The following is a 26,625-nucleotide window of genomic DNA, read 5'->3' as shown; positions in this document are numbered from 1 at the left end:
GTTCCACTAGCCTTGCTCCTGTTATACCAAACTATGGTTTGCCATCACATTAGAAGCATTCTAACAACACACAGTATTTGCCTTTCTCCTATTACAATATTTTGCTCCACTGCTAACCTAAATATTTATTTATACAGGTTTCAGATTACATAGATGAGAAGCTGTTCCCCTCTGGTATCCTCTCAAGTCTCTAGAATGATTCAGAATGTCCTGTCAGTTCTCTGTTAAATTAATTTGCAGTTTTTAGAGTTTGAAAATGTCTCCCAATTCTTAATAGCTAGCAATTGGAAATCAAAGTCTGAATTTCAAATGGAAGAATGATATAATGAAATATGGAATATTGCTATAAATGATAAGTTAACTTGTAGCTTAAAGTTTAAGAAAGGAGAGATGAAAATGAATGCTTTTTATGATATATGGGGCAATTTCTTGAATATGTGCTAACAAGAGGAAAAGGGAAAGCTCCAAATCAAGAATCAATGCAATTCTGGAGAAGAGGACAATAAAGGAAGAAGAATAAAGATAAAGAAAGAGGATTACTGCAAGAGGTCCCAACTATGGTGGTGGGGAACACAGTTGATTTGTATTTTGGCTTATGTATTTTATGTTTATGGTTTTTTAAAAAATTATATGAAAACAAGTTTCCCAATTCTATTAAAATTTCTTAAAGAATTTGTTCAAATCTCTTTGCACATTTAAAAAAATATGAACATGACATAAACTTCTAGATGTCAGCATTAAAATCTCTCTTGAATGCTGCATTTTCCTTCCATATTAAAAAAGCTGTAGTCTGAAGTTTTAAAATTACTTTATACCTATTTTCCTTCCAGATAGAAACACTAGAGGAGTTAGTAGTCTGCCATAAACTTTACTGTATCTATTTAAAAATGAAAAGCTTTAAAAAAATCAAATGTCAATACCTGAAAAAGCATATATGCATCTTTAGCACATGGTCTCAAGGTACTGACAGATCTTCTGTTACTATTTCCTTGAATTCCAATTGGCTGTTCATTAACATCTGGAAACAACATAAAGCATAAGATGACAAAATTAAAGAGCTATGTGCTCTCTCTTATTTTAACTACATCTAATGCAAGAACACTTTGGCAAGTGTTTCTAGATCCCATGTTTCCCTGAAAATAAGATAGGATCTTGTATCAATTTTTGCTCCAAAAAACACATTAGGGCTTATTTTCAGGGGATGTTTTATATTCTTCATGTACAACAATCTACATTTATTCAAATACAGTCATGTCATCTTCTTCTGGTTGTTGTACAATGGTGGAGGGCAGGATTTCACTTAACTGGGGCTTATTTTGTGGTAGGCTTGTATTACGAGTATCCTGAAAAATCATACTACGGCTTATTTTCAGGTTAGGTCTTATTTTCAGAGAAACAGGGTAGCAATACCTTTTCCGACACGCTTCTGTTTTCCTACCAGACAAAAAGGTAGGTGGCTATCTTGCAATCATAGCTATTTGGCAGAAAATTGCAGTTAACTGATGTATTGTCTACTGAATCATGCGTTCAGAACATTTTGAAGCAATCTGATGTTACAAATGTATACCAGAAGGTTTCATACGAAACCTCCATGATGCATATAAATGTCCTGACATAAATTCCTTGAAAAGTGACTTTAATTTTTTTAACCATGTTAGTGAACAGATGGGCTTTGATCTGGACTAGAAAGATCAACATTGAAATTTACATTGAAATTTCAACTCAATTGTGAAGCTCATTGGATTACCTTTCTTCATCACAGATTAATTTAGGATAAATAGAATAATCCCATGTTTGAATCTCTGATCTTCCATGAGTAAGCACAATACTTGTATGCAGACGTAACAACTTTAATCACAAGTGGAAATCTATAACACACACCAAATACTCATCATATTATAATTTTCTTACAACAGAATCACATACCCACCTCTATAGCGTTCATCCTCTGCAACCACTCTTTCGAAAACAACAGTAACTACTTGCCGTACTGTAGCTGCTGCAGTATTGTTCGTGATGTTATCCTTTGTGAAATGCAATCGAAAACAGAGCACGATTGCCTAGAATATTTAAATTTAAGCAATTCTGATTACAAAAACCAAATACTCATCAAAATTATGCATGTTATGAAAAATATGTCAGTTTAATATCAGTTTATGTAAATGCTTCATAGGTATAAATACAAAAATTATGTTGTAGAATTTCCCATTTTCAAACCTTCATGTAAATTTTATTTTATGTACTTATGAAAGTACATTTTAAACCAATGTATACGTTGCATTTTGAAGCCTAGAATACTGTAAATGCATTTTACCTTGGGCTACTAGGTCACAGTCAAAAAGTTCATCTGGAAATGAACATAGCAGCTCCAAATTCCTCGCTCTTTACTTATTAACCATTACTATCTGAACATGTTTTAGGGTGCTGATTATTGATATGGATCCATAAAGCCTTACTTATCTGACAAACTGTCTCCTCTCTTAAACCCAAGAAAACCCTGATGAAATTTGACAAGGAGGTTGAACAAGTGACTCACTAATACTTTATCATATTCACATTGTGTGCAAAGATACTTCAACAGAAGAAAACAAGACAAAAAGAGGTAGTCTTGCTGGCTTCTCCATAACAGCAGAACTCACTTTCCTTGGGAACTTATATTCCTAAACTGAAATATAATGGATGAGGTAAAACAGTAATGGGATAATTTAAACCATTTTCTATTTTAACCTAGAGTTTGGTTTTGTTGCCTTATATACACTGTTATCTGGTAGGATAAAAACTGATATGTGTGTAAATCTTAGTTAAAGCTTACAATGATCCAGACAACTTTGTATCAGGTTTTGGCAACAAAGAATCAAGTTCTTCGGATATTCACTGTCCCATTATGCCCACCTAAGGTGTTGCTTTGCTTTTTATCTGAAAATATAGTCATTTTGGCAGAGTCGTGATTAACAAATGGAATTTAAAATGTCAATTTATTACTCAAACGGAAGATATTACTAGGGGTCTAGAAAGATTAACTGCTAAGAATATACATCTCTAGCAGATCTGATTAGTTTTGACAGCCAATTCAACATGCGAATCCAGTGGTACCCGCATTATGTCTTCAATGATCCTTTCATCAATATTGCTGTTTGGAAATATTAGCATTTTAAGGGGAATTTTTTTTTCAGTCAAGGAAGTCCTTTTTATCAGTCTTCCCTTGTGTGGAATCAGTGCTACACTGTTACACGAAGAAGCCTCCAATGATCCAAGTCAAAAACAAAAGAAAAGAGAAGACAAGACAAGGGTATATATTTTTCTGACAATTTCCATGTGTATTGAAGAAAAGTCTGGGAAGCTTCCTGATTCACTGTAAAACCTACAGAACTGAATTATATGATATTGATAGCAGCATACAATTATCACTGCAATTTATATATAAAATGCTTACCTTAGAAAGTGCTTCATCGTGGACAACCGTATTCGTTGTTAATAATACAAGAACAGTCTGAAGAAGCTTGAGCTCTTCTAGGCTATTTTCCATCAGTTGCCAAAGCATATTAATAACATTTCCAGCAGCAACCTTGGAAACAATTATTTCAGATTATTCATAGATCTAGAATGTTCATACACAAAATGACTAGAGAAGCAGATACTACTCATCAACTCTAGCAGACATATTATACTGAAAATGCTTCACATTCTGAGTTAATTTTTTGTTTTTACATTTCTACTGAGACATCCAGGTGGAATGCTAGGATAAAAAACTATGGCCAACATCTTACTGGCTTCTATTCAGTGCAGACACCCACTTAATAACATAAGATCCAGCCAGTTACACAAGTAAAGCTGTTGTGCAAGTGGGGGCAGATTTCTTCATAGGAATTGCTGCTAGAGCAACTGCAATGCTAGTACAAGTGGTGTGATTCTTTATTACTCCAGCGATGGGACTTTCTATGTAGCTCAGCAGGATACTGGACTGTATATTTAATGTTAACATGTTACAATAGATTCCAATAAACTGAACATGCACCATTTATTAGCTAAACATTTTCTTAAATGTATAAAGTAAAAATCTACACATTTAAAATATTAATGTAATAGAAGACAATTGTCTTTACACTACGTTGGTTCATTATTTTTTTCATCTCTTATAAATATAAATACATTATCTTAGACCTGGCAACAGCGTGTACTGTGAATTATTGTTTTTCATTTACAGTGTTCAGTTTAAATTTAAGTGTAGACTTTGGTTTCGATGAAACAATTTGAAAGGTCCTACATATTGCTTCTATGTCCCCCACCCCTTAGATGTGAGCAATTTATGGTCTGGATTACACTAACATTAATGTTAATGCTAACTACAATCAGCCCAACAGTTTGTATACTTGATTATAACCATGAGTAGAAACCATGGCTTAGCACTGCTACATTTTCACACTGCCTTTCAAGATGGCTCTGGAAAGCAAAAATTGTGCCCTGTATCAAGTTTATCATTGCTATAATTGTGTGAAACAAAATAAACCAGAAGAAAGATAGTGGCTCAAGATCCTTAGCAAGTGTTATGGCTGAGTAAATTTCCTTGATCTAAGCTTAACATTCAATACACTACTGAACATGCTTAATCTTATGATTCTCACTATACTGAGCTGAGAATGAAACTTATGAAATGTTTGAGCAACAACAGGAACAAGAAGCCACTCATAAGCCTTATCCAGTTATTACCTAAACAACTGTTACCAACACTCATGCAGTAGAATGACTAGCTCTCCCCTCTCCATTATTACTTATGGGGAGCCATGTGTCTGAAGAATGGAAGGTCTTGCTTGTGCATAGAATTCACACAAGCAAGAATTCTGGAAAAATCTGGGTTCTTCCTTGAAAGAAGAGCCAACACAGGAACAGGATTTTCTCCTCTTCAGAGACACAGACAAAATAATGACAGTGAGGAGAAGGGCTAGTTGCTCTTTGTAAGCATGAGGATAAAACCATTAAGATAAAAAATGAATTTATTTATTTATTTATTTATTTATTTATTTATTTATTTATTTATTTATGTATGTATGTATGTATGTATGTATGTATGTATGTATGTATGTATGTATGTATGTATGTATGTATGTATGTATTTATTTATTTATTTATTTATTTGATTTTTACCCCGCCCCTCTAGACCATGTCTACTCGCTAATATTAACTTTCAATGACATTGTTGCATCTGTATAATTATCAATTATCTGATAATTTATTACATTTTTATTACTAATTCTTTTATTACTAATTATGCATAGTATGGGGAAACAACTTTTATAATACTGCTTAGATTAACCAGCTCTTACCTCTGAAACAACTTCATGAGACATAAGCCGTTGTATAGCTGCTAGACATAACTGAGTGATCTTTGGTTCCTTTGTTCCACAACCCATTAGAAAAGGCTGAACCACCTCTGAACTGTTCTCTTTAAGGGCTTCAAAACATAGAAAGGTAAGAGTGTAAAAGATCAGTTCTAGGATTTATTGAACAATGATAAAATTTGTTGTAATTTAACAGAATCATCATGAAGAGAAATGCATTTAATCTTGGATCTTTTAGTTGAAATTCAAAGAAATGGTAAAACATATTCTAGCAAAAAGTAAGAGACGACTGGCAGACAGATACTGCTTGAACTTTATTTCACCTGTCAGTTAGCACACGATTTCTCTTGCTACATTCATACTGATTCCCAGTCTTTCTTATAATCTCATTGACATTTTCACAGACCATCCATCCTGTTGGTTTTCTTGTATGTCCACTTTAAATGTAGCAAGGCTAGGAAAAAATTCTGGCTGTGATCTCTTATAGCGTACGACTTCTTGTCAGGATAGGCAGTGCTTGGCTAGGTTGATTAATGGTCCAACATGAAGATTTATTCCCGTGCCAAGAACATATGAAGCTACTATTCTCAGACTAGTGAACTGAAGTCTGATTCACTTATAGCACCCTTCCTCTGAAACTAAAATAGCATAGCCTATGTGTATCATTATAGGCTCAATCTACTTCAGCCTTCCCCAGTTTAGTGCCCTGCAGATTTGCTGAAATACAACTTCACATCCTTCCCAACTAGCATCCACGCTAGTGAAAGGTAATGAGAGTTGTTGTGCAACATGTGTGGATAGCTCCAGGTATAGAAAGTCTATTCAACATTATATGATGCTTGTGCAGCATTGTCATATTTACTGAATCTGAAAATACAGCTTAATTTTGTAAACGATGCATATGTGACAAATTCTCAATCCTGTTCATAATTGTTTTGTGGGAGTTACATAGATACTAAGTTATAACTAGAATTTTATCTACTGGTTGCAAATATAATAGCTCTCGGAACTCCAGCTATTGCAGAGGTCTCTAGACTTGCTCCAGACATGTAGCTCTGAAACCAAAATGACCTTTCCCCTCGTCAATTACTACTCGTTCTACTTCTATTATTATTTTACACACTTACTCTACCCCAGCAGAATGATCAAGGTGGCTTACAATTATTGTAAAGCAACAGAAACGACCACAAACAACTTCAGCCATAAAACCATTACAATCAGCTTAAAAACCCAGATAAACCAGTTAAGTTTACAAACAGGTTGTTAAAATAATTACAATAATATTAAACAATATTGTAAACTAGTTCAAAAAGATCAAGCAACTTTTCATACTGAATGGGGTTACACTCCCTCCTTTTTTGGTGGTGGCTAGGAGTGCCTCTGCACATTTGAAACTAGTGCGTCTGCTGCATCCTCTCCTGGAGAGGTCTGACCTGGCCGCAGTGACACATGCCTTAGTTATTGTACATCTTGGGTCCTTTTTTTAGGAGAAAGGCAGGGTAAAAATATTTTAAATAAATAAATAGCAAATAAATTAAATAGTCACCCTAAAAGCACTGGGGGCAGAAACTAACTGTTACAGAGAAAAGTATCTTTACAGTTTGGAACAATGAAGGAGAAAGCATTCTTCTGCATGTCTGTCAACCAGGCCTTGGCATGTGTTTGTGTTCTCAGGAGTGACCCTCCTGAAGATCTGAACATTCGGATAGGTTCATGAGAGAAATAAGAGATCAGCCATGTTTTCCAGGCCTAACTCACATTCTTCCTGTGGATTTATTTTTTCTCAGTATGAAATAAAACTGGGCATTCTTGAGACAAATAAATGAAACAAATAAGACTTATTAAAATATCTAGGATTGGTTTCAGTAGTTTCCATTAATGATGGTGATTCTTTTACATTATGAAGCCTAAGAATGCTGTGAAAAATATGTATTGTGATGAATACATATTAAGAATGTAGCAAGCAAGAGTGCACTTCTTTACATTAAAAAGTCACATGATTTAACCAAGTCTTTCTGAACACTAATTTAAATAATGATTTATATTTGATTTACTTTGATTCATTTTAATTTAACAACATTCACTTTTTTTATCTATTATATGAAAACAAGATGCTTGCAGAGACATGGGTCTTAATTGGCCTTGCAGAGTATCTTTTCAGGTGGATTTCAGTAAATTTACAGTTCAATTTGGCTTGACTGTCCTCTAGCTTCTGTCTCTACTATTTCCTCAACCACACCAGTCTATTAAACCAGGGAACTGACCTGGCTCTACATGTGATTGACATTTTCAAAATACTAGTATATTTGAAGGCTACTTCTTAGTTCTTCAAACAGATGAACCTCATTTTTTTTTGGCCTTCCTCAAAGTGGTAGCCATGTTAGTCTGTATAAGCATATTGGACAAGAAACAAAACAAAACAACTTGATCCATGTAAGCTCACATTAAAATATAACAGTCAGTCTTTAAGGTGCCACAACATTTTTGTTTTGTTCCTTGTCTGATATTTTCTGTCTTAGTGCACTTGGATGAATAGCTGACATTACCCGTCAAAGCTTTCCCACTCATGTCAGCATTCATGACAGAAATGAAAAAAAAAAGTACAAGTATTAAGGTAAAAAACATTAGGGCAAAGACAAATATTCTGATATATATATACTTAGGTAACATAAGTAGGGCTTATATAATAGAAAAGTATTTCTTCAAAATCTAATAATCCGAGCAAAAAAGACTACAAAATTAATTGTCCTGTTATTTGTTGTGTGACAGGCCAACACAGCTTGCTCTTGGACAGTAATTTAACATACATGTACACAGAAGCCATTATAAATCCCTTTGCTGGCAGAACTAATGTTCAAGTCTTCCTAGTGCATCAAAACATTTGAAAGGTATTTAAAACATAACCTATTAACAAAAATGTTATTCCAAATCCTGTGTCAATACATTGATTCAGCATTATCAAATCAAATGCAAGCTTCCAACCATGCATATGTTTATGTTTTCCTGTCTTCTTCTAGCTAGAAAGGCAAGAGGAATCTTTCGGTACTGCTAAAACTTTTTATATATGACAAACCACTGATGCAAATGTCACTGTAAATTCTTTATTGTGCCCAGCAACTGCACATACTGCACATATTTGAAGAATGGTTAATAAATTTATCACAGTTAATACTGTGCGCATGCGCAAACGGCAATACGGTGCTTGTCATGTGCAAATGCTGGCGTGGTGCTGCATGGGTGTGCTGGAGCGTGCATGCAGGCGCAAATGCGTTGTGCGGGGGTGAGTGTGTGCAGGGCGTGGGGCAGGAGGTCTGTCTCGGTGGCCCCGTCTGCCTCAGGCCACGGACCGGCACCGGGCCATGGACTGGGGCTTAGGGACCTCTGCCTCAGAGTATATGGGACATCCTTTGGGAGTGGGGTATCTCAAAGTATCTATTACATATGTTGCTTTGTAGTTGCAGGTATTTGGTAAGTAATGATATCAGTAGCATACATTATAGTCCAAATTGGGTTCTTGTGAAAAGAAATGAGTCTTTAGCCCTTCTCTTTTTAATTGATTTTACCTTTTTTCACTATTTCACAAGACCCATTAATTTTCTGTCAGCTTCTCACATAATAAGGCTGTGTAACTTTCTGATACACTTAACTAACTACTCAACTGTACTGGAAAGGATACTGGGTAAGCCTTCTTCCAAGTATCTTAACACCTGCATTTAAGAGCTTTTCCATTTATTACATTGGTGTTCTTTGCACCAGTAAATGCAGGGTATCCAGATAATCTGAATTTAAACACCTGCAGTGATGAACAAAGGTTACAAACCTGAAAAAAAAAACAATTCCATCTATACTATAATTTTTCTTCACTCATTTTCTAAGATCTGTGACCATAAAAAAATCATTTTCCAAAATCTTTTTCAAAAAAATGATCTCCCATTAATAGCTGGAGCACAGGAAGTTTGAGTTTTGTGTAATGAGACAACAAATAGACTCCCCAGCTATATTATACTACAGTTCTCATCAGCCGCCTAGAGTGGTCTAGTAGTCCAGATAGGCAGGGTATTAATTAATTAATTAATTAATTAATTAATTAATTAATTAATTAATTAATTAATTAATTAATTAATTAAATCCATAGCCAGCATGGCCAGGGTTGAAATTGGGGAAAAAAACTAAAGGGAAAAGCTGACATCTTTGGCACTATTAGCTGTGGAAACTTCCCCTGAAGTTTACACTGGGGAATATTGAAGCTTATTACAATAGTATTAAATATTTACACAATATATCAAAGATTATTACAAAATGTGGTAACTATATACATTTAGCTTTGGGCTATATAGCTTGCCTTGAATTAGGGTAAGAAATTAATGAACCGCAGTCTGCCTCAGTTAGATATCAGATCCCTGTACTGTGTTTCAATTTCAACTCAGAAAAAAATCTTGAAACTCAGAGCTCTAAATAAACCTAAATTGTAGTCCCAGTTACTACAGACTACTGGATCAACTGCTGAAAGTTTAGTTAACACATGTTACTGTCCCTGACTCAACTGGTCTATTCTAACTCAAACTAGTAATGTGATTTAGGCCAGAAACTTATTTCCATATTTAAAAATATTCAACACAAATAGTCATAAAACTTTAATTTTGTTCTCTTTGAAATTTATTACCTGCCAATATGTCAGTGTTTCGTGCAGCTATAGTTTTTACTTTTATTATTCCAGACTCAGCAGCCTAAAAGAAGAGACAACAACATGATCAATAATAAGATTGAGGTTACTTTTTATTCTCAAATCATATAGTATAAAACAATCCTTCATTTAACTGAAATTAAACTAAACTTTGTTTATTGGTTTTAAGCATTTATACCCCGTGAGACAGGCTCTCATAGTGGCTTATATATCATAAGCAAGATGACCCCATTCTCAGGCTTGTAATTCAGTATAAGATGACACAAAAGTGAAAAGGATGGGGAGGTCAATGGAAAACAAGAAAACCTAGGTACTACTTCCTAATTACAAGAGATTCATTTAATGACCAGATTTAATGTAGATGTAATGCTATAATACAGCTGAACTCTGAGCTGATAAGATAGTTCTACCCTGGAGACTGGCTTGGCGCCGCAATGAGACAGCTGCAGGACAGAGCTCTGTCCCCTGGGCTGAATTCTGACCTGTTTGGGACACCCCAGGGTGTCGAAACCACCCCAAAGAGGTGGTGGACTGGGCAGGAAGCCTGTTGATCACGGGGGGGGGGGGGGCGGCGGTCATTCCTGTTTGATCCAGGAAACTCCCTAATCAGCCAATGGGCAGAAACAAGCAGCTAGGAAGCTTGCTTGCAAGTCGTCAGCAGCCGACAATAAGAGAAGCAACAATCAGCTATTCAACATCAGTGTTACTATTGGGTGAGATATATTTTTACAACTAATTGTTTATGATTACCCCTGGAAAAGACAATTCCTATATACAGAAAAAAGAACCTTCTATCAATCTCATCAATCATAGATCGGCAGAAAATGTGGAGAGAAGGATAGCTGATGTAAAGAAAATAATTTAAAGATTAATGGGACATTAACTATTCATTTAAATACATTTAAAATATACTTTAAGAATATTATAATTTGGCGTTATAAATCTTAAGAAATTTTCTCGTAACTTATTACTAGTTAAGTCTGGACTTATCTTATGTTTTGACTACTTGAAGTCTTTGGGCATAATGCCCAGAACAGTGACCTTGAGCACTCTACTGCTGTTTAAAGCTTGGAAACCAGTTTTTTATTTCTTTTCGATTTTTTCATGCCTGGCTGGAACATAGACAAATTAACCCTAAAGTGGATCTTTTTAAACTGTACTTTGGGAATTAGTATATTGGGCCAAAGTGAACTTTTTGGAACCACCTCCAGGGACTTGGAATTTCAGTTTTGGCCGATGCAGAATTGTGGGAACTAGGCTACCAGGACATGGATACAAACACTGAATTGGACTGTGATATTTGGGGGTTTTGAACCTCGGTTCAGGCCTATTTGGCCAAAGTAGATCCTCTGAAACTGCCCCGGGAGCTGGAAGTGTTTGTGTTTGACTAGCTGGCGTAAACCTGTGGGAATTAGGCCATCAGGCCGCGGATACAACCATTGCATTGTACCTTGGTACTTTGGGGGTTTAAATTTTGGCTCAGGCCTATTTAGCCAAAGCGGACTCTTTGAACTGACTCGGGAGACTTGGAATATCTGTTTAGTTGGCATCAATTTGCCAGGGATCAATTAGGACACAGATACAATCATCGAACTGGACTGTGAGACTTGGGGGCTTCGAATCTTGGCTTAAGCTCTTGGGCAGCTGGAACAGAATGGCACAACAAGGACAATTTTGGGATGAAACAAAATCTACCCTTCAAACAATACTAGAAATAGTGAGATCCCACTACCAAGAGGCAAAATTATTCAATGAACATCTGAAGAATTATAGTCAACGAGAGACAGGGAATAACGAAGAAGGAAATGAGAGTGTGCCGGATGATGTATGCCAATCAAAAGAGGAGCTGGAGGAAATTAATGGGGAAAACCTAAGAGAAACAACTTCAATGTTGGATCCAAGGAGATTATTAAGGGAAGACAAGGGGAGAAAATCAGCAAAATTAATTTAAAAAAAGCCTGGAAGATCTATTGAAGATAGACCAAGTGCATAAAGATCTAGTGGAGATAAATCAGATGCATAAAATGGTTTCAGAGGGCATGAAAGATGACAGAATGCTTAGAGAGACAGAAACAAAAAATGAAAAAAGAGAAATAAGAGAGGGAATTACTTAGAAAGATGAAAAAGGGAAAAATAGGAAGGGGGCCCTTAATGTTGAAAAACATGTATATATTTAACTTCGGGAATTGTAAAGGAGCATATCCAGGGTAAAGATGTAATATGGTGGGTTTTCATTTTAGGTAAATTAAACTAGATATAAGGTTGGGGCATGGATCTGGAACTACTTTTATTAAGAAGGTTATTAGACGATCTTGAGAATATTGTACACTATGAAAATAATATTATGATAGTAGCCATATTATATACTAAAATATGTACATGAATTGTTTGAATGTTTGAAAGATGTCTGGAATTGGGAGGGGCAACTGGGAAGACACTGAGATGTAAAAAACAAATAATTGTAAGCAAATCATGTAACACGATGTTTGACAAGCACAAATCAAATGTAGATAGAGTGAAAAACTAATAAAATGTTTTCTTTTAAATAGTTCTATCCTGTTTCCCTGAAAATAAGACAGGGTCTTACATTAATTTTTGCTCCAAAAATGCATTAGGGCTTATTTTCAGAGGATGTCTTATTTTTTTCCCCATGTACAGCAATCTACATTTATTCAATTACAGTCATGTCATCTTCTTCTGCTTGCTGCAGAATAGTACAGGGTGGAGTTTCACTTAACTGGGGCTTATTTTTGGGGTAGGACTTATATTATGAGCGTCCTTAAAATCATACTAGGGCTTATTTTCAAGTTAGGTCTTATTTAAGGGGAAACAGGTAATCTCTCTTTCTCTCCCTGGCCAGGTGGATGTGACTATTAAATGACAGGTGGGGTAACACAACGCCTGTTGATGACATTGACTTCTTACTTTAAGGGAGAAAATAATAAAATGAACCGTACTGAGAGTTTATTTCAGGTTACAATGCCTGTAAAAATAATGTTCTATCTACTGCTGCATAAATTACTTCCCATGAATATGTACTTCAATCAGAACCTGATTTCTAAATCCAATCAAGTTTATACATTTTGGGAGACATTTAGAACAAGAAAACACAGAAAGAAGTGAGTGGGATGTACACATGACTCAGAATGGTAGTCTAGATCTCTGTTTTCAAGTGTCAGTGGGCAAAATCCTCTTGCGTAAGTTTGTGCCTCGCGTACCTACGATTGGGTGCCAGAAATCTTTTACTTACACTAATTAAAAGCTTGCTATGCCCTTGATTCAGGTTCCAAGCCTCCTTTAGGCTCCTTTTTGCCCCAGGGAAGACTTTGGATAAGGGGGAGCCTTTGAAAGTAAAAAAACAAAACAGTGCCACATCACTACTGCCAGGATGCAATGCTCTGTGCACTGGTGTAGATGCATTTAAAACCATGTGTCATTTCCTCCAGCAACATTACTGTTTTGTATACCTGTGAGCAGCTCCAGATGTTGGAGCATGGAATGCTGGTGGAGTACATTTGAGTAAAAATCAAAGCAGAGAGAAATAACTATGGCAGTTCATTAGAGACGTCCAAGCCACAAGGAACATTTGGATTGAGGCCTCTTAGATGTGATTACCAAACATTCAAAGAGAGATACGGTACCAGTGGGAGACTTCATCCTTTACATCTATTCAAACCAACTCTTATTATCAGCCATCTTGGTCACTTTTATTAATTTTTATTAACACTACAAAAAGGTAGTAAAAATAGTTTTTGGCAAAAAGTAACATGAGAAAAGATAGAAAGGGACACAGATGTGTTTATGGGGAGACTATATTGTTGAAGCCTGAAATTTTGTTAGATCTATTTAACAAGAATGGAGAAAATGAATGGGGTTGCCTGGAACTGCATTACTAATTTACTCTTCCTTGTTCTAGACAATGTTCTATACAAGTGCCTGGGACCTGCTTTGTACAAGCTGCATAAGAAACAGCAGAAACTGAATATCCATCAACAGTATACTCAGACAAATTGAGTTAATTACTTCCATGTTAAATTTATGGCCAATGCCAAAATTTGTGAACCAGCAACTTAAATTTAGCTCAAAGTCTTCAGTGCAGGCCTAGTGTTTCTATTAACAAAGTTATTTGTGTACAATTTAACAATGAGCTACAATAATTAGTTAACGTTCCTTGTGCAATGAGTACCATGCAGTTCAATCCTAATTAGAAAATCAAACATGTAATACAAGCTAACAAAGAACAAAGACTACTCTATATTCCCTACGAGTGTTTATTTTTTAAAATAATTGTCAGTTCTTAACATGGCTTAGATAACAAAAAGAATAGTAAATAATAAAAAGGTATAGATTGAGCATTTAAAATATAATGACCATTATCTTGTTTGTACTAGCATGATTTACACCAGTGTAAATGCACCAGGCTTGCAGTATAAATGGTGGTTGCATGTCACAGAGTGGCCAACTGCACAGTGTACTAACAGAAGTGCTTTGGGCACTGCACTACGACCTCAGCCACTGTGCAACTACTGCAGGTGCAATGTCAAGTTTTGAAAATATAGTTGCACAAGAGGATTTGGGCCTAAGCACCATGACCTGTTTACCAAGAACTATCTACTGTCTTGATATTCTTCACTATCAGGTCTTGATGACCAGATTAGCAACATTTTTAGGAAGTATAGAAAGGTTTCACAGAACAGTAGTTCCAAGTTTTGTTTTTAAAACTTCGGAGAGTTATAACTGAAACATGTCTCAAGGACAGCCAGATTTTCCATTTTATGAGATAACCAATTCTCTTTGTTCATTCACTTCTGCCTTTGTCAAGACACTGCCCAAAATATCTATGGCTTTGTAAACCCACATAATTGATGCAAGCCTGTGTGTTTGTTTTTCAACATGCAACTTTTCTAGAGTTCTAATATGGAGAGGTGGTGTAGTGACAGAAGGATAGTTTAGGGCTCAGGAGACCTGGGTAAAATAGCTGCTTGGACATGGAAATTCATGGAGAATGGGCAGCAATGCTAAAGCCATTCCTTAAATATCTCACATAACATAAAAACCCCATTTGGACTGCCATAAATTGAATGCAACTTGATGACACGTAAGAAAATTGTTCACAAAGTCATCCTTTGCTGACAAAACAAACAAAGTCACCTTCCCTCCAAACACAACTACAGTACCCATTCACTTTAACTAATAATACAAGTTTATGATTTATAATTTTCAATGCTTTTAATAACTGGATTTATTAGTGTATAGTGGATCCAGGGCCTCTTAATCTGAAACATCAGGACTCAACGATTAGTAGGGATGATGACAACATGTATCACCCTACTCAGGCTGCCCTCTGAGTATAGATAGGTCCAAAATTCATTCTATCTAGGTGAAAGGAGAAATGACTTCCCAATCAATAATATGTTATTGGAAAACAAAGTGGGTTGGGCCTGAATGGGCAACTATGATTCAACAAAGAAAATTCTATTGTGCAACTTAAACTGGATTGGGGTGGTGAAAATAATTCATCTAAATTAATTTAAGCTTCCTATGCCCCTACTTTAGCTTCCAAGGCTTCCTAAGGCTTTCTTTTGCCTGGAGGAAGCTTTTGAGAGTTTTTGAACTGGGGGGGGGGGTTAAGTAAAAACATGCCCCCAAGTTCGAAAGCGCCCAAAAGCTTCCCTAGGGCAATGGGGAGCCCTAGGAAGCCTCAGAAGCTGACATGGGGTATAGGAAACTTTAAATTAAAACAATTATTTCCAGTGCCCCAAATTAGTCTATGCTGCACAAAGTTATCCAGTAGGGTTTTGCCCACTATCTTACCAAAAACCTGACTTTTTTTGGTGGACTTCATACCGTGTACCCCTCTTTTTCTTTCTCATATAGTCTCAGGTCTCCCTAGTAAAAGTCCAACATTCTGATACTGCTGTTTGCCAGCTCACTATTCTGTGACTGTCAGCTATTAAACCATACACTGGGCATTAAACCATACACCACTCTTATACATATGTATGAAGATAGCTGTCCCCATTTTTGGATTATCATTTGGGTGGGAACAAGTTAAGAGAAATGCTTACACTTCTAATTTGACACTATGCCATTGGAAGTTGTCTCTCAACCAGGACAAGACATACAGTTATAATTCTGCCCAACTCCCCAAATAAGCTATGGGGAGAGAAAGGAAACTCCAGGGAATATAAGAAAACTGACAACATAAAGCTGATCATATTGACTCAGAAGCACTCCCCACACTGAGTTTGGTGAGACTTTAATTCTTAATAAGTGTGCACGGGACTGTAGCCTCAGTTATCTATTTTCTTCCACTCAGCAGCATAGAATCCAAGCTCAACAAGCAAATGTGGAACATGTCTCACTCTGTTCCATGCCACAGTGCACGCTGGTCCATCTACTGCAAGACTATCATGTTGCTATCACTAAATTATTATATAAAACTAGAATTTAAATGGCATAAATGGATACATAAATGACCTCCAAAGTTATAACTAGTATAAAGCAGTGGTTCTTAACCTTTTTGAAAGAAATGCCCCCTTGAGCCATTGAGGAAGTTATCATCGCCCCCCTCCCCGTGGTGATGATATCTTATTTATTTATTTATTTATTTATTTATTTATTTATTTATTTATTTACTTACTTACTTACTTACTTACTTACTTACTTACTTACTTACTTACTTACTTACTTACTTACTTACTTACTTACTTACTTACTTACTTACTTAAGACACTTAAATCCAATGACCCCTGAAAACAAAATTCAATTCCAAGAAAATGAAATGCCCCCAAAAGTAACATTTAATGATTTAGTTGCAAGCGAATTTTAAGACGCAAAAAGAAATATAAAAAGGGCATAAAAACAAACCGCAATGCAGAAACTAAAAATTTCAAGATGAAAACTCTGAAACTAAATTAAGATTGGAGGAAAATATATATTCATGCACATTGTAAAAAGGCTGCAGCCATCTTCACAGGTTTGGCTTGCTCCAGCGCCCCCCTACCGCCCCCCTTCTGCTCCAGCGCCCCCATGCCGCCCCTTTTCGTTCTAACGCCCCCCTGAAAAATGAAATCGCCCCCTGGGGGGCATTATCGCCCACGTTAAGAACCACTGGTATAAAGCAAGATCACATATATTATGAAGAGAATGTGACTAGGAAAAATCATAAATGAGGCAAGATGACAGCATTACGTTGCAATACACCAGTCTTGCAAACAGTTATTAGCAACTTGTAATTACTACACTATTGTAAGTGTATCTTTATATGTATTTCACTATGCTGAAAAAAGACATTTCACTTCGTTTACTTCTTCTGTTAAGCAGGCAACATACATTTTAACATGAATATGAATTCCCCAAAACATGTCCTTTATTACATCCTATATTAAACACTTGATTTATTCCTGTAGAACTTCAAGTCTCACCAAAGTTTAAATTAAAAATAACGTGACTTAAGTAAAAGAAAGAGACAGAGGCTTCCAAATAAATTCAAGGTGTAAAATTTATAGGATAACAATAATGAAAAAGTGGTCTATTTTGTATACAGCATTCCTCAAGTCCTGTTTCCATGAGAAATGAGAACGTTATCACATCTTAACTAGAATAAATGTGGTACAGTATGTAAGATATGTGAGCATATGCAAAAATACTAATTGCCCCTCTCATATAGTTCTCAAGGACCTTCACTAAAAATATAATACAAAATCCGTGCTATTACACTTTCCAATATCTTAATTTTCATTTTTAAATGAGAATGTCATAACCAGCAGACATCCAGGGATCACATGTCAGGTACGATAGACAATAAACCTATTGCATGATTGTTACACATGAACTCAGCACAGGATGGAAATTATAGGTATACTGTATGTGACTCACAAAATACATTTCAGCACTCTCAAGTCTCCCAGAGTTTGAAACCTGAGTAACATTAATCATTTACAATTAATAATCCTAATGAGACCTATAACGAGCTATGTACATAGCATGACACTGTTGGTGACCGTCAGTGTTTACCTATTGGTGAGATAATATTAACAGTTTGAAAGTATAGACACGTAATACAATCCTCTTCTAACTGTGACAAGGCTGTTTATTTACCAAACACGGATTGGAGACCACTGCCCTTAAAGCCACTTATTTTCAAACAGGGATTTCGCTTTTCCCAAGACATCTAGTATAAAAACTAAATTACACAAGCCTGTCTTTTTACCAACGGTGCGTTCCCCCAAATATGTTACTGAAGACCCACAGGAGTATCCTAAAAAAGTGCGTCTAGTAGAGACAGAAGTCTTGGAAGTGCAACCGAGAATTGTTGGCCAGGTCTGGGCAGCCAAAGTGCCAGAGTCGGACGGTCCTGAGATGACAAAAGCGCCCACGGCCCTCGGACTGATCTCCCCCAGGGTTGGGGTTCAGTTTCCAAAGCAACATTGCACGCAAACCCCTGGAAGACCGTCCCCCGATCCCCTACCCGGACCCCCCCCCCAAAGGAAGAAAAGGAAAAAGCCACTACGGCTAGTAATCACCCTCTCAGACACCTTCGCACCCCTTACACACTGGTTGGGAGTTCCTGCCCCACAGACACACCCCTACCTCCGCCGCCCCAGGAGCCACACCGCTTGACAAGACCCCCTTCCCTTTCCCTTTCCTCCCCCCCCCCCTCCCAGCGCTTCACCTCTTTCACGGGAGGGAATTTCTTGCGGCACTCCAGGCTGAGGGCCCGCAGGTCGCCTTGCATGTTTTCCAGCAGTTTCTTCACGGCCTCAGGACTGCTCGTCCCGGCCATGGCTCCGCCGTGTTGTGAAGACAACCACCGTCAAGGCAGCGACAGGAGGCCGACCAGGGCCTGGCCGGTCGAGCCAGGATCGCTGTCTTCTATGGCGGCGCCCCGAGGCGAAGAAATCCCGCCGGAGTAGGGTGGGGGGTGGAGGGACCACGGCCGCCCCTCTCTCGCCCCCCCTCACGCAAGCAGAGAGGCCAGCCCGTCCCTCCGAGGCCGGCCCTGCCGCGTCCACGTCCGCTCCCGCTCCCACAATGCCGGGCGCCGCCGCCACCTCCGCCACACGTCAGGCCCGCTTCCGCGCGCGGGGACCCGGCGAAGGGGCGGAGCGGGAGAGGCCCTCCCGAAGCCACGGAGAACGAGGGAAAGAGGGAGGCTTCGCAGTCCTGGCGGCCCCTCCCGGGGGGGGGGTCGACTCACCGGAGACAGGCTTCGTGGCTTGGAAGGAGCCGTCGTAGGGCAGGCGAAGTGGGCGAGAGGCAATAGGAGGAGGCATTCTGTGTGGCCTAGTGCAACTGATGAAAGAGGAGGTTGTCTCAGAGCAGGTACAGAGTGCATTCTCTCCTCCCCCCCCCCCCGTACGCCTGCAGGTGGGGTTATGAGGTGAACACACCGATCTGGTCCGGGTTCGGAACTTAAGCAGGTCTCAGGCCTGGTTTGGGCTGCGGGGAGGGGGGGCACGCAGGACTAGGAAGAAATCCTGCCTGAATCCCTGAAAGACTTGTTTCCAGCAGTTTCCTGCAACAGATGAAATATGAGGTTTTCTCCGAGCAGATACAGAATGTGTCCCCCCCCCCCTGTGATCTGACTCAGTACAGTTTATAGGGGGCGACTCTTACAAGGGGCAGAATTAAAAATAAAAATGTGGATTTCCGTGTGTCGGCTTTTATTTCTAAGGTCGCTATAGCTTTTTCTCAGATTTGTGAACATCAAAAACAAGGCGAATGCTTTGAAACTCCATGTAACTTCCTTTCAGTGCGGTCTTACACGTCTACTTTTAAGTAGATTCATTTTTTTTCTCACTAGGACTCCCTTCCTGGTAACTGGATGTGGAATTGCAGTGTATAGTATTAGTTTGTGACACCAACTACTAGTACTTTTTTTCTGTCCAGCAAAATAATTCACTACATGTTTTTCGTTTCTTTAAAAATAGTAAAAGATAAAGATGCAATCTGTTGTTTCAATTCTTGCCTATTGCCATTAGTACTTTTAATACACGATGGGTAACAAAAGCATTTAAGTGTATTTATTAATAAGGATGTTCACTTTTGCCAGCATGTGTTAGCCACCTAACAGAATATTGGTTGCTCTCTGAAAAGAAAACCTGGCACAAACAACTGGCACATGCTTTATGGTAAGACACCAGAGCCCTATACTGTAGATACCTGTCTCATGATACCCCTCGCCTGCATCTGGCATCTTAAGGTACCTTCCTTACAAAACATAAAGGCCAGAATCCTTTTGGTGTTTGCTTAAGGTCTATAACCCTGCAGTAGCCAATTGCAGCTGACAAGGTGCTGGGGGGCACATCTCAGTTGTGTGTTTGACTACTGTACAACCAAGATGCATTTTGGCACCTTGTTAGTTAGCTGCAGCATGTTATGCAAGCCACATGCAAAGATCAATGGATTCTAACCGATACATAAACATCAGAGGTATACCTTTGTAAATGTGCACTAGACAGGTACACTTATCAGAGGTCTCAGCTTAGTTGCATTTCCGTAATAATTTCCGTGCCCAGTATTAACCAGCAGTGGACATAGTGCTAGAGCTTTGATGTGCGAGTCCACTTATACTGTATGTATTTTACTTAAGTAGCTACATTTGAATATTGGAAGCATAGCCATGCAATGAAGGCTACAATAACAATGACCCAGAGTATCTTTTTTGATTATGAAGGAAATGCAATAAAAAATAACATTGGTTTTAGAACATGCAATGTACAGTGCTGCCTACAGGCTGGAATGTAAAAAAGAAACATTTGAAATATGGATTTATTGCAGAATGCTGAGAATGTATTAAGACTGAGAAGATGACCAAAAAAGTAGTACTAAAATGAGTGAATAAATCACAAAATATTGAAAACTGGATTACTTTGATAATGAGAAGTACAGTTCATTACAACTGATCATTCACAAAAAGAAATGAGGGAAAAGTGCAGGAAGGGGAACAACAAACTAGCCGAAGAACCTTCAGAATTGGTTTAGATGTGGCACAACATTGTTTCAAGCTGCTAGATTCAGTGTCAGGGCAAACAGGATGATACCCAACCTTTCATAGGAGAGGAACAACAACAACAAAAGAATTTGCATCTCCACTTGTTCCCCCCCAAATTTGAGGCAACTTGCGTTGCGATCCTTCAACCTATTTTTCCTCATATCAACCCTGTGAAATAAGTCATACTGAGATGGTATGACTGGCCGAAGTTCACCAAGTGACTTTTGTATGTAAGCCAAGATCTAAATAGGATAGTTTCATACAGTCATGGCCAAAAATACTGGCACCCTTGCAATTCTGTCAGAAAATGCAATCCTTCTCCCAGAAAATTGTTGCGGTACTCACATGTTCATTTCTTTGGTTCAACACAAAAAAACAGAAGAAAAGTCAAATCTGATACAATCCCAAACAGAAACCCAAAAATGCACTGGCCAAAATTATTGGCACTATTAACTTAATATTTGGTAGCACCCCCTTTGGAAAAAATAACTGAAATCAATCGCTTCCTGCAACCATGAATGAGTTTCTTACACCTCTCTACTGGAATTCTGGACCACTCTTCTTTTGCAAACTGCCCCAGGGCCTTCAGATTTGAAGGATGCCTTCTCCCAACTGCTGTTTTCAGATCTCTCCACAGGTCTTCTATGGGATTCAGATCTAGACTCATTGCTGGCCATTTCAGAACTCTCCAGCGCTTTGTTTGTAACCATTTATGAGTGCTTTTTGAGGTATGTTTCAGGTCATTGTCCTGCTGGAAGACCCATGACCTCTGGTGGAGACACAGCTTTCGGACACTGGCCACTGCATTGCGCCCCAAAATTCTTTGGTAATTATGAGATTTCATGATACTGTTCACACAGTCAAGGCATCCAGTGCCAGAAGCAGCAAAGCAACCCTAAAACATCTTTGAACCTGCACCATGTTTGACTGTAGGGACTGTGTTTTTTTCTTTGAATGCCTCATTTCTTTTTCTGTAAGCAGTGCCATGATGTCCTTTACCAAAAAGATCTACTTTTGTCTCATCTGGCCACAGTACGTTCTTCCAGAAGGATTGCAGTTTTGTCACATAAGTTTTGTCATACTCCAGTCTTGCTTTTTTATGCCTTTCTGTCACCAGTGGTGTCCTCCCGGGTCTCCTACCATCGCGTTCTTTTTTCCTTCGGATGGCGATGGATAGTGTGAGCTGACACTGTTGTACCCTGTGTCTGCAGATCAGCTTGAATTTGTTTGGAAGTTAATCTGGGTTCTGTATCCACTATTCGAACAACCCTTCATTATAATTTTTCAGGAATTTTGCTCTTCCATCCACATCCAGGGAGGTTAGCAACAGTGCCATGGGCTGTAAACCTCTTGGTGATATTGCACACAGTGGACACAGGAACATTAAGATCTCTGGAGATGGACTTCTATCCTTGAGATTGTTGATGTTTCTCCACAATTTTTTTCTCTCAAATCCACAGACAACTCTTTTCACTTCATTCTTTTCTCCATCACACACAACACAAAGGTTGAGTCAACTTTTCTCCATCTTAACTGGTCGCAAGTGTGATTACTATATTTCTCACACCTCTTACTTGTGACAGGTGTGTCTAAATACAAATTAAAGGAGCATCACATGCTTGAAAAGCAATTATTTCTCAATGCAAGTGCATTTTTGGGTTTCTGTGTGTATCAGATTTGACATTTCCTCTATGTTTTTTTTTGTGCTGTTCCAATGCAAACCAAAGAAATGAACATGTCAGTACCAAAACATTTGCAACTGCAACAATTTTCTGAGAGATATTTTGCACTTTCTGACAGAACTGCAAGGGTGTCAGTATTTTTGGCCATGACTATATGAATCAAGATAGGTAACTCTGCCAAGACATCTACTTTTCATACTAAGTCAGTCTGTGCAGAAAGACCTGGATGCCCTTCTACAGTCTTTGCTCAACTTGTTAAAACTTAGTGGCTTGACAACACTGGAATGTGAAATACAGTCGTGTCCCGCTGGACGATTACCCCACTCTACGATGACTCCATTTTACATTGACGTTTTTGCAATCGCTTTTGCGATCGCAAAACGATGTTTTAAATGGTTTTTTTTCGCTGTGCGATGATCGGTTCACTGCTTCGGGAACCGATGTTCACTTTATGACAATCGGCAAACAGCTGATCGTTGGGTTTCAAAATGGCCACCGGCTGAAGAAAATGGCCCCCCGCTGTTTTCTAGGACGGATTCCTCGCTTTACAGGCACCGAAAATGGCCGCTGTATGGAGGATCTTCGCTGGACGAGCAGGTATTCAGCCTATTGGAATGCATTGAACAGTTTTCAATGCGTTTCAATGGGTTTTTAAAATTTCGTTTGACGATGTTTTCGCTCTACAGCGATTTCGTTGGAATGAATTAACATTGTCAAGCGAGGCACCACTGTAGATAACTTCAGTTAAAAGGCTGAGAACGGTTCACAGCAGTGCAAAAATTGCTGAAAGACAGGTACATGAGTAGGATTATATTTATGCTCATCATTTGTGCACATTAATGTTTGTCTTTAGCATGTTTACTCATGTAGTTTGGAATCTCAACCAATGCTGAATTAATTACAAATAAAGCTGCTTACAGAAATACCGTTCTTACTTGTAGAATAAGCAGTTATAGATATAATCTAATATCCTCATCATCTTAGAACTGCAGAGCTGGAAGGAACCCTATGAATCATCAAATCCAATCCTTGTAAAGGAGGCACAGAGGGGGACTGAATTTCCAGCCTCTGGCTCCACAGCCAGATACTTAAACCACATGGTGCTATGAGATACCATAATAATTCTTGATTTTGCTTCTCATTTTAAAATATTTTTACATCACAAAGTAAAAGGTAAAGGTTCCCCTTGACATTTTTAGTCCAGTCGTGTCTGACTCTAGGGGGCGGTGTTCATCCCGTTTTCAAGCCATAGAGCCAGTGCTTGTCCGAAGACAGTTTCCATTGCCATGTGGCCAGCATGACTAGGGAATGCTGTTTTACCTTCCCACCAAGGTGGTACCTATTTATCTACCCGCATTTGCATGCTTTCGAACTGCTAGGTTGGCGAGGAACTGGGACAAAGCGATGGGAGCTCACTCGATCTTATGACTGCTGGTCTTCTGACCCTGCAGCACAGGCTTCTGCGGTTTAGCCCACAGTGCCACCATGTCCCATGCAGAAACATGGCTACATGCATATCCTGAATATAATTACCATTGCTTAAGAAGCTGATGTTTGTCTTCCTCATTAATCGTGTGACAAGGAATACAAGTGTCCACTCCTTAGCTAACAGCAGTTCACCATTGCAATTTACACCAGTGATTGCGAGTAACAGGATTCTAACCAGTACAGTGGTGCCCTGCTTGACAGTTACCTCGTTAAATGACAAAATTTCTTCACGACGATGCTTTTGCGATCGCTATTGCGATCACAAAATGATGTTTCAAAGGGCAATTTTCGTTTGACGACGATTGGTTCCCTGCTTCAGGAACCGATTCTTTGTATTACAATCTAAAAACAGCTGATTGACGGGTTTCAAAATGGCCACCTGCTGTTCAAAATGGCTCCTGTTTTTAGGACTGATTTTTTGCTTTACAGGCACCGGAAAATAGCTGCCCTATGGAGGATCTTCGCTGGACGGTGAGGTATTTCGCCAATTGGAATGCACTGAACGGTTTTCAATGCATTTCAATTTTTTTAACTTTCGCTTGATGACGATTTTGTTGTACAGCGATTTTGCTAGAACGGATTATCGTCAAGTGAGGCACCACTGTATATTCCATAAATACTCATTTTCATGTACAACATATTAAATATTGTATACAAACAAATCACAACTGCTAATCTCTATCTTACATTTAAAAATGCATTCCACAATTTAAAATAAAAACTATTAACTGCAGGATTCCATTCTGTGTCAAATTACATGTAGATACTACTTGCCACCTGGCTGTGTGAACTGCTCCTAATGAAAGAGCAAGCATGTCAGCAGAATTACACATCAAGTTCTATTAACGTTACTTAAGCTCTATAGTAATACTTGTTACCATTAAAAATGAGTTATGCGAAGACCTGTTGGTTTCAGTGAGACTATACCAATGTAAGATATCTGTGACTTTTTATTGACCTTTTATTATCCTTTGCTAAAGATACAGCATCCTTTTAAATAACATTTCAAGAATTACTGGCTTGCAAAACTATTTGTCAGCCTGCCAGGTGCTAGTAGAGGTTGAGTTCTGAATTACATTTCTCCATTCAACAACACTAGGGTCAGGGGTGCCCCAAAACCGTAACTACAAAACTGATTCACACACACATCAGTTCTGTCAGGGTTCTCTTCCACAGCATTGACCATCCTTTCCATACAGTACCTTGTGTAATGAGCCTGAAAGGTTGTCCTGAGCGAGAGGCCAAATTAGAGATTTTGTTTGGGGACAAATAGACCACTTTGACACCTTCACTATTGAACTCATGCCCCTGGTTCTCATTGGCCGGGGACACAGTATTTATGGAATATTTATTTATTGGAGAGAGAGAAAACCATGTGTATAACAAAAACTGCTCAGACCTGTGCATTCAAGGGAGAAGTATACTATGCTGGATGTGCAAGATAGGACATTGGGCATCTAGAAGGCATTGAGTTTCCTATCCCTCCTCTGCCACATTGCTCACTCACCTGAATGGAATTATTCAGCTGTGGGTACTATAAAATGCAGTAGAACCAGAGAGTGTAGAAGAGGTTGCTTAAGTACATGTCTGATTCAAAATCCATGTAAATAGTCAGGGAATGAGGCTTTTTTTAGGTGGTACTTTAGACATGCTGGCTTTGGAGCATAGGGAACAATAGTTTTCTTCTTTTCCACAAGCATTTACAATATCTGAAGTAGATTGGGATCTGATTTGGCATATCTGGAATTGTGTACTTTTTGTTCTTATGTACATGTAGTTTACAAACAGAATTTAAGTATGTTTGTACAAGCACACAGGAATGTGTAATAAGTACTTAGGCACAGCTATTTGAAAAAGGCTAGTCAGAAATTTGGAAAATTTTGTGATATATGACCAATGCATTTTATGAACAACAAATATTTTAGAAATGGACAAATTTTCAGAGAAACGTTGCTGTGGATATTTCTTCATTGCAGAATTTTTCTTAACTTCATTAGAACTGGGAATAGCTGGCATGGAGATCATTCAAATGATCAGCATTGGAGCACAGGTATTGGCAGCACTCAGAAGGAGTGTAGGAGAGAGAGTTTCAGGCAAGGTTTCCTAGTCCTATGTGGAGCTGCCACAGATGCTTATGGCTGGTCTTAATGGACTTTCTCCCTGATAAGCATGTACAGTATAGCATTACAGCCTCACGTCCCCTCATACATGCTAAAAGATTCCAATTCAGAAAGGAGTACAAATGCTTTTGCAGTATGTTAGTACTGCTATCAACCTTTTCTATATAGTTAAAAATGTTTTTTTAGATATGTTTGTCTGGGTCCTCAAGATATGCCACTAACTTACAGCATGATACAGCTTTGGAATATAAAATATTGACAACATGTGGGGTGATTTACTACCAGAGACTTCCAGTAAGAAACAGAAAAGACTAAA

The 26,625-nt window shown here is 38.3% G+C and overlaps 1 protein-coding gene across 3 annotated transcripts in view; it reads right to left on the bottom strand.

The window, feature by feature from the left end:
* MON2 (MON2 regulator of endosome-to-Golgi trafficking) overlaps window positions 1-18,959 on the bottom strand; it is a 68,244-nt gene extending 49,285 nt beyond the window's left edge. For all 3 annotated transcript variants that reach the window (XM_020785994.3, XM_020785996.3, XM_073000428.2), the window contains exons 1-6: window positions 18,698-18,959; window positions 10,000-10,063; window positions 5,322-5,449; window positions 3,434-3,565; window positions 1,931-2,060; window positions 921-1,018 (exon numbers count right to left, since the gene is read on the bottom strand). In XM_020785994.3, coding sequence (XP_020641653.3) covers window positions 921-1,018; window positions 1,931-2,060; window positions 3,434-3,565; window positions 5,322-5,449; window positions 10,000-10,063; window positions 18,698-18,808 — 663 coding nt within the window. In that variant the 5' untranslated portion in view covers window positions 18,809-18,959. The remainder of the gene's footprint in view (window positions 1-920; window positions 1,019-1,930; window positions 2,061-3,433; window positions 3,566-5,321; window positions 5,450-9,999; window positions 10,064-18,697) is intronic.
* Between the last annotated feature and the right edge of the window lie 7,666 nt (window positions 18,960-26,625).

This window comes from Pogona vitticeps, chromosome 5 (assembly GCF_051106095.1).
Source record: "Pogona vitticeps strain Pit_001003342236 chromosome 5, PviZW2.1, whole genome shotgun sequence".
Classification (NCBI taxonomy): domain Eukaryota; kingdom Metazoa; phylum Chordata; class Lepidosauria; order Squamata; family Agamidae; genus Pogona; species Pogona vitticeps.
This window is presented reverse-complemented; position numbering and strand designations above follow the sequence as displayed.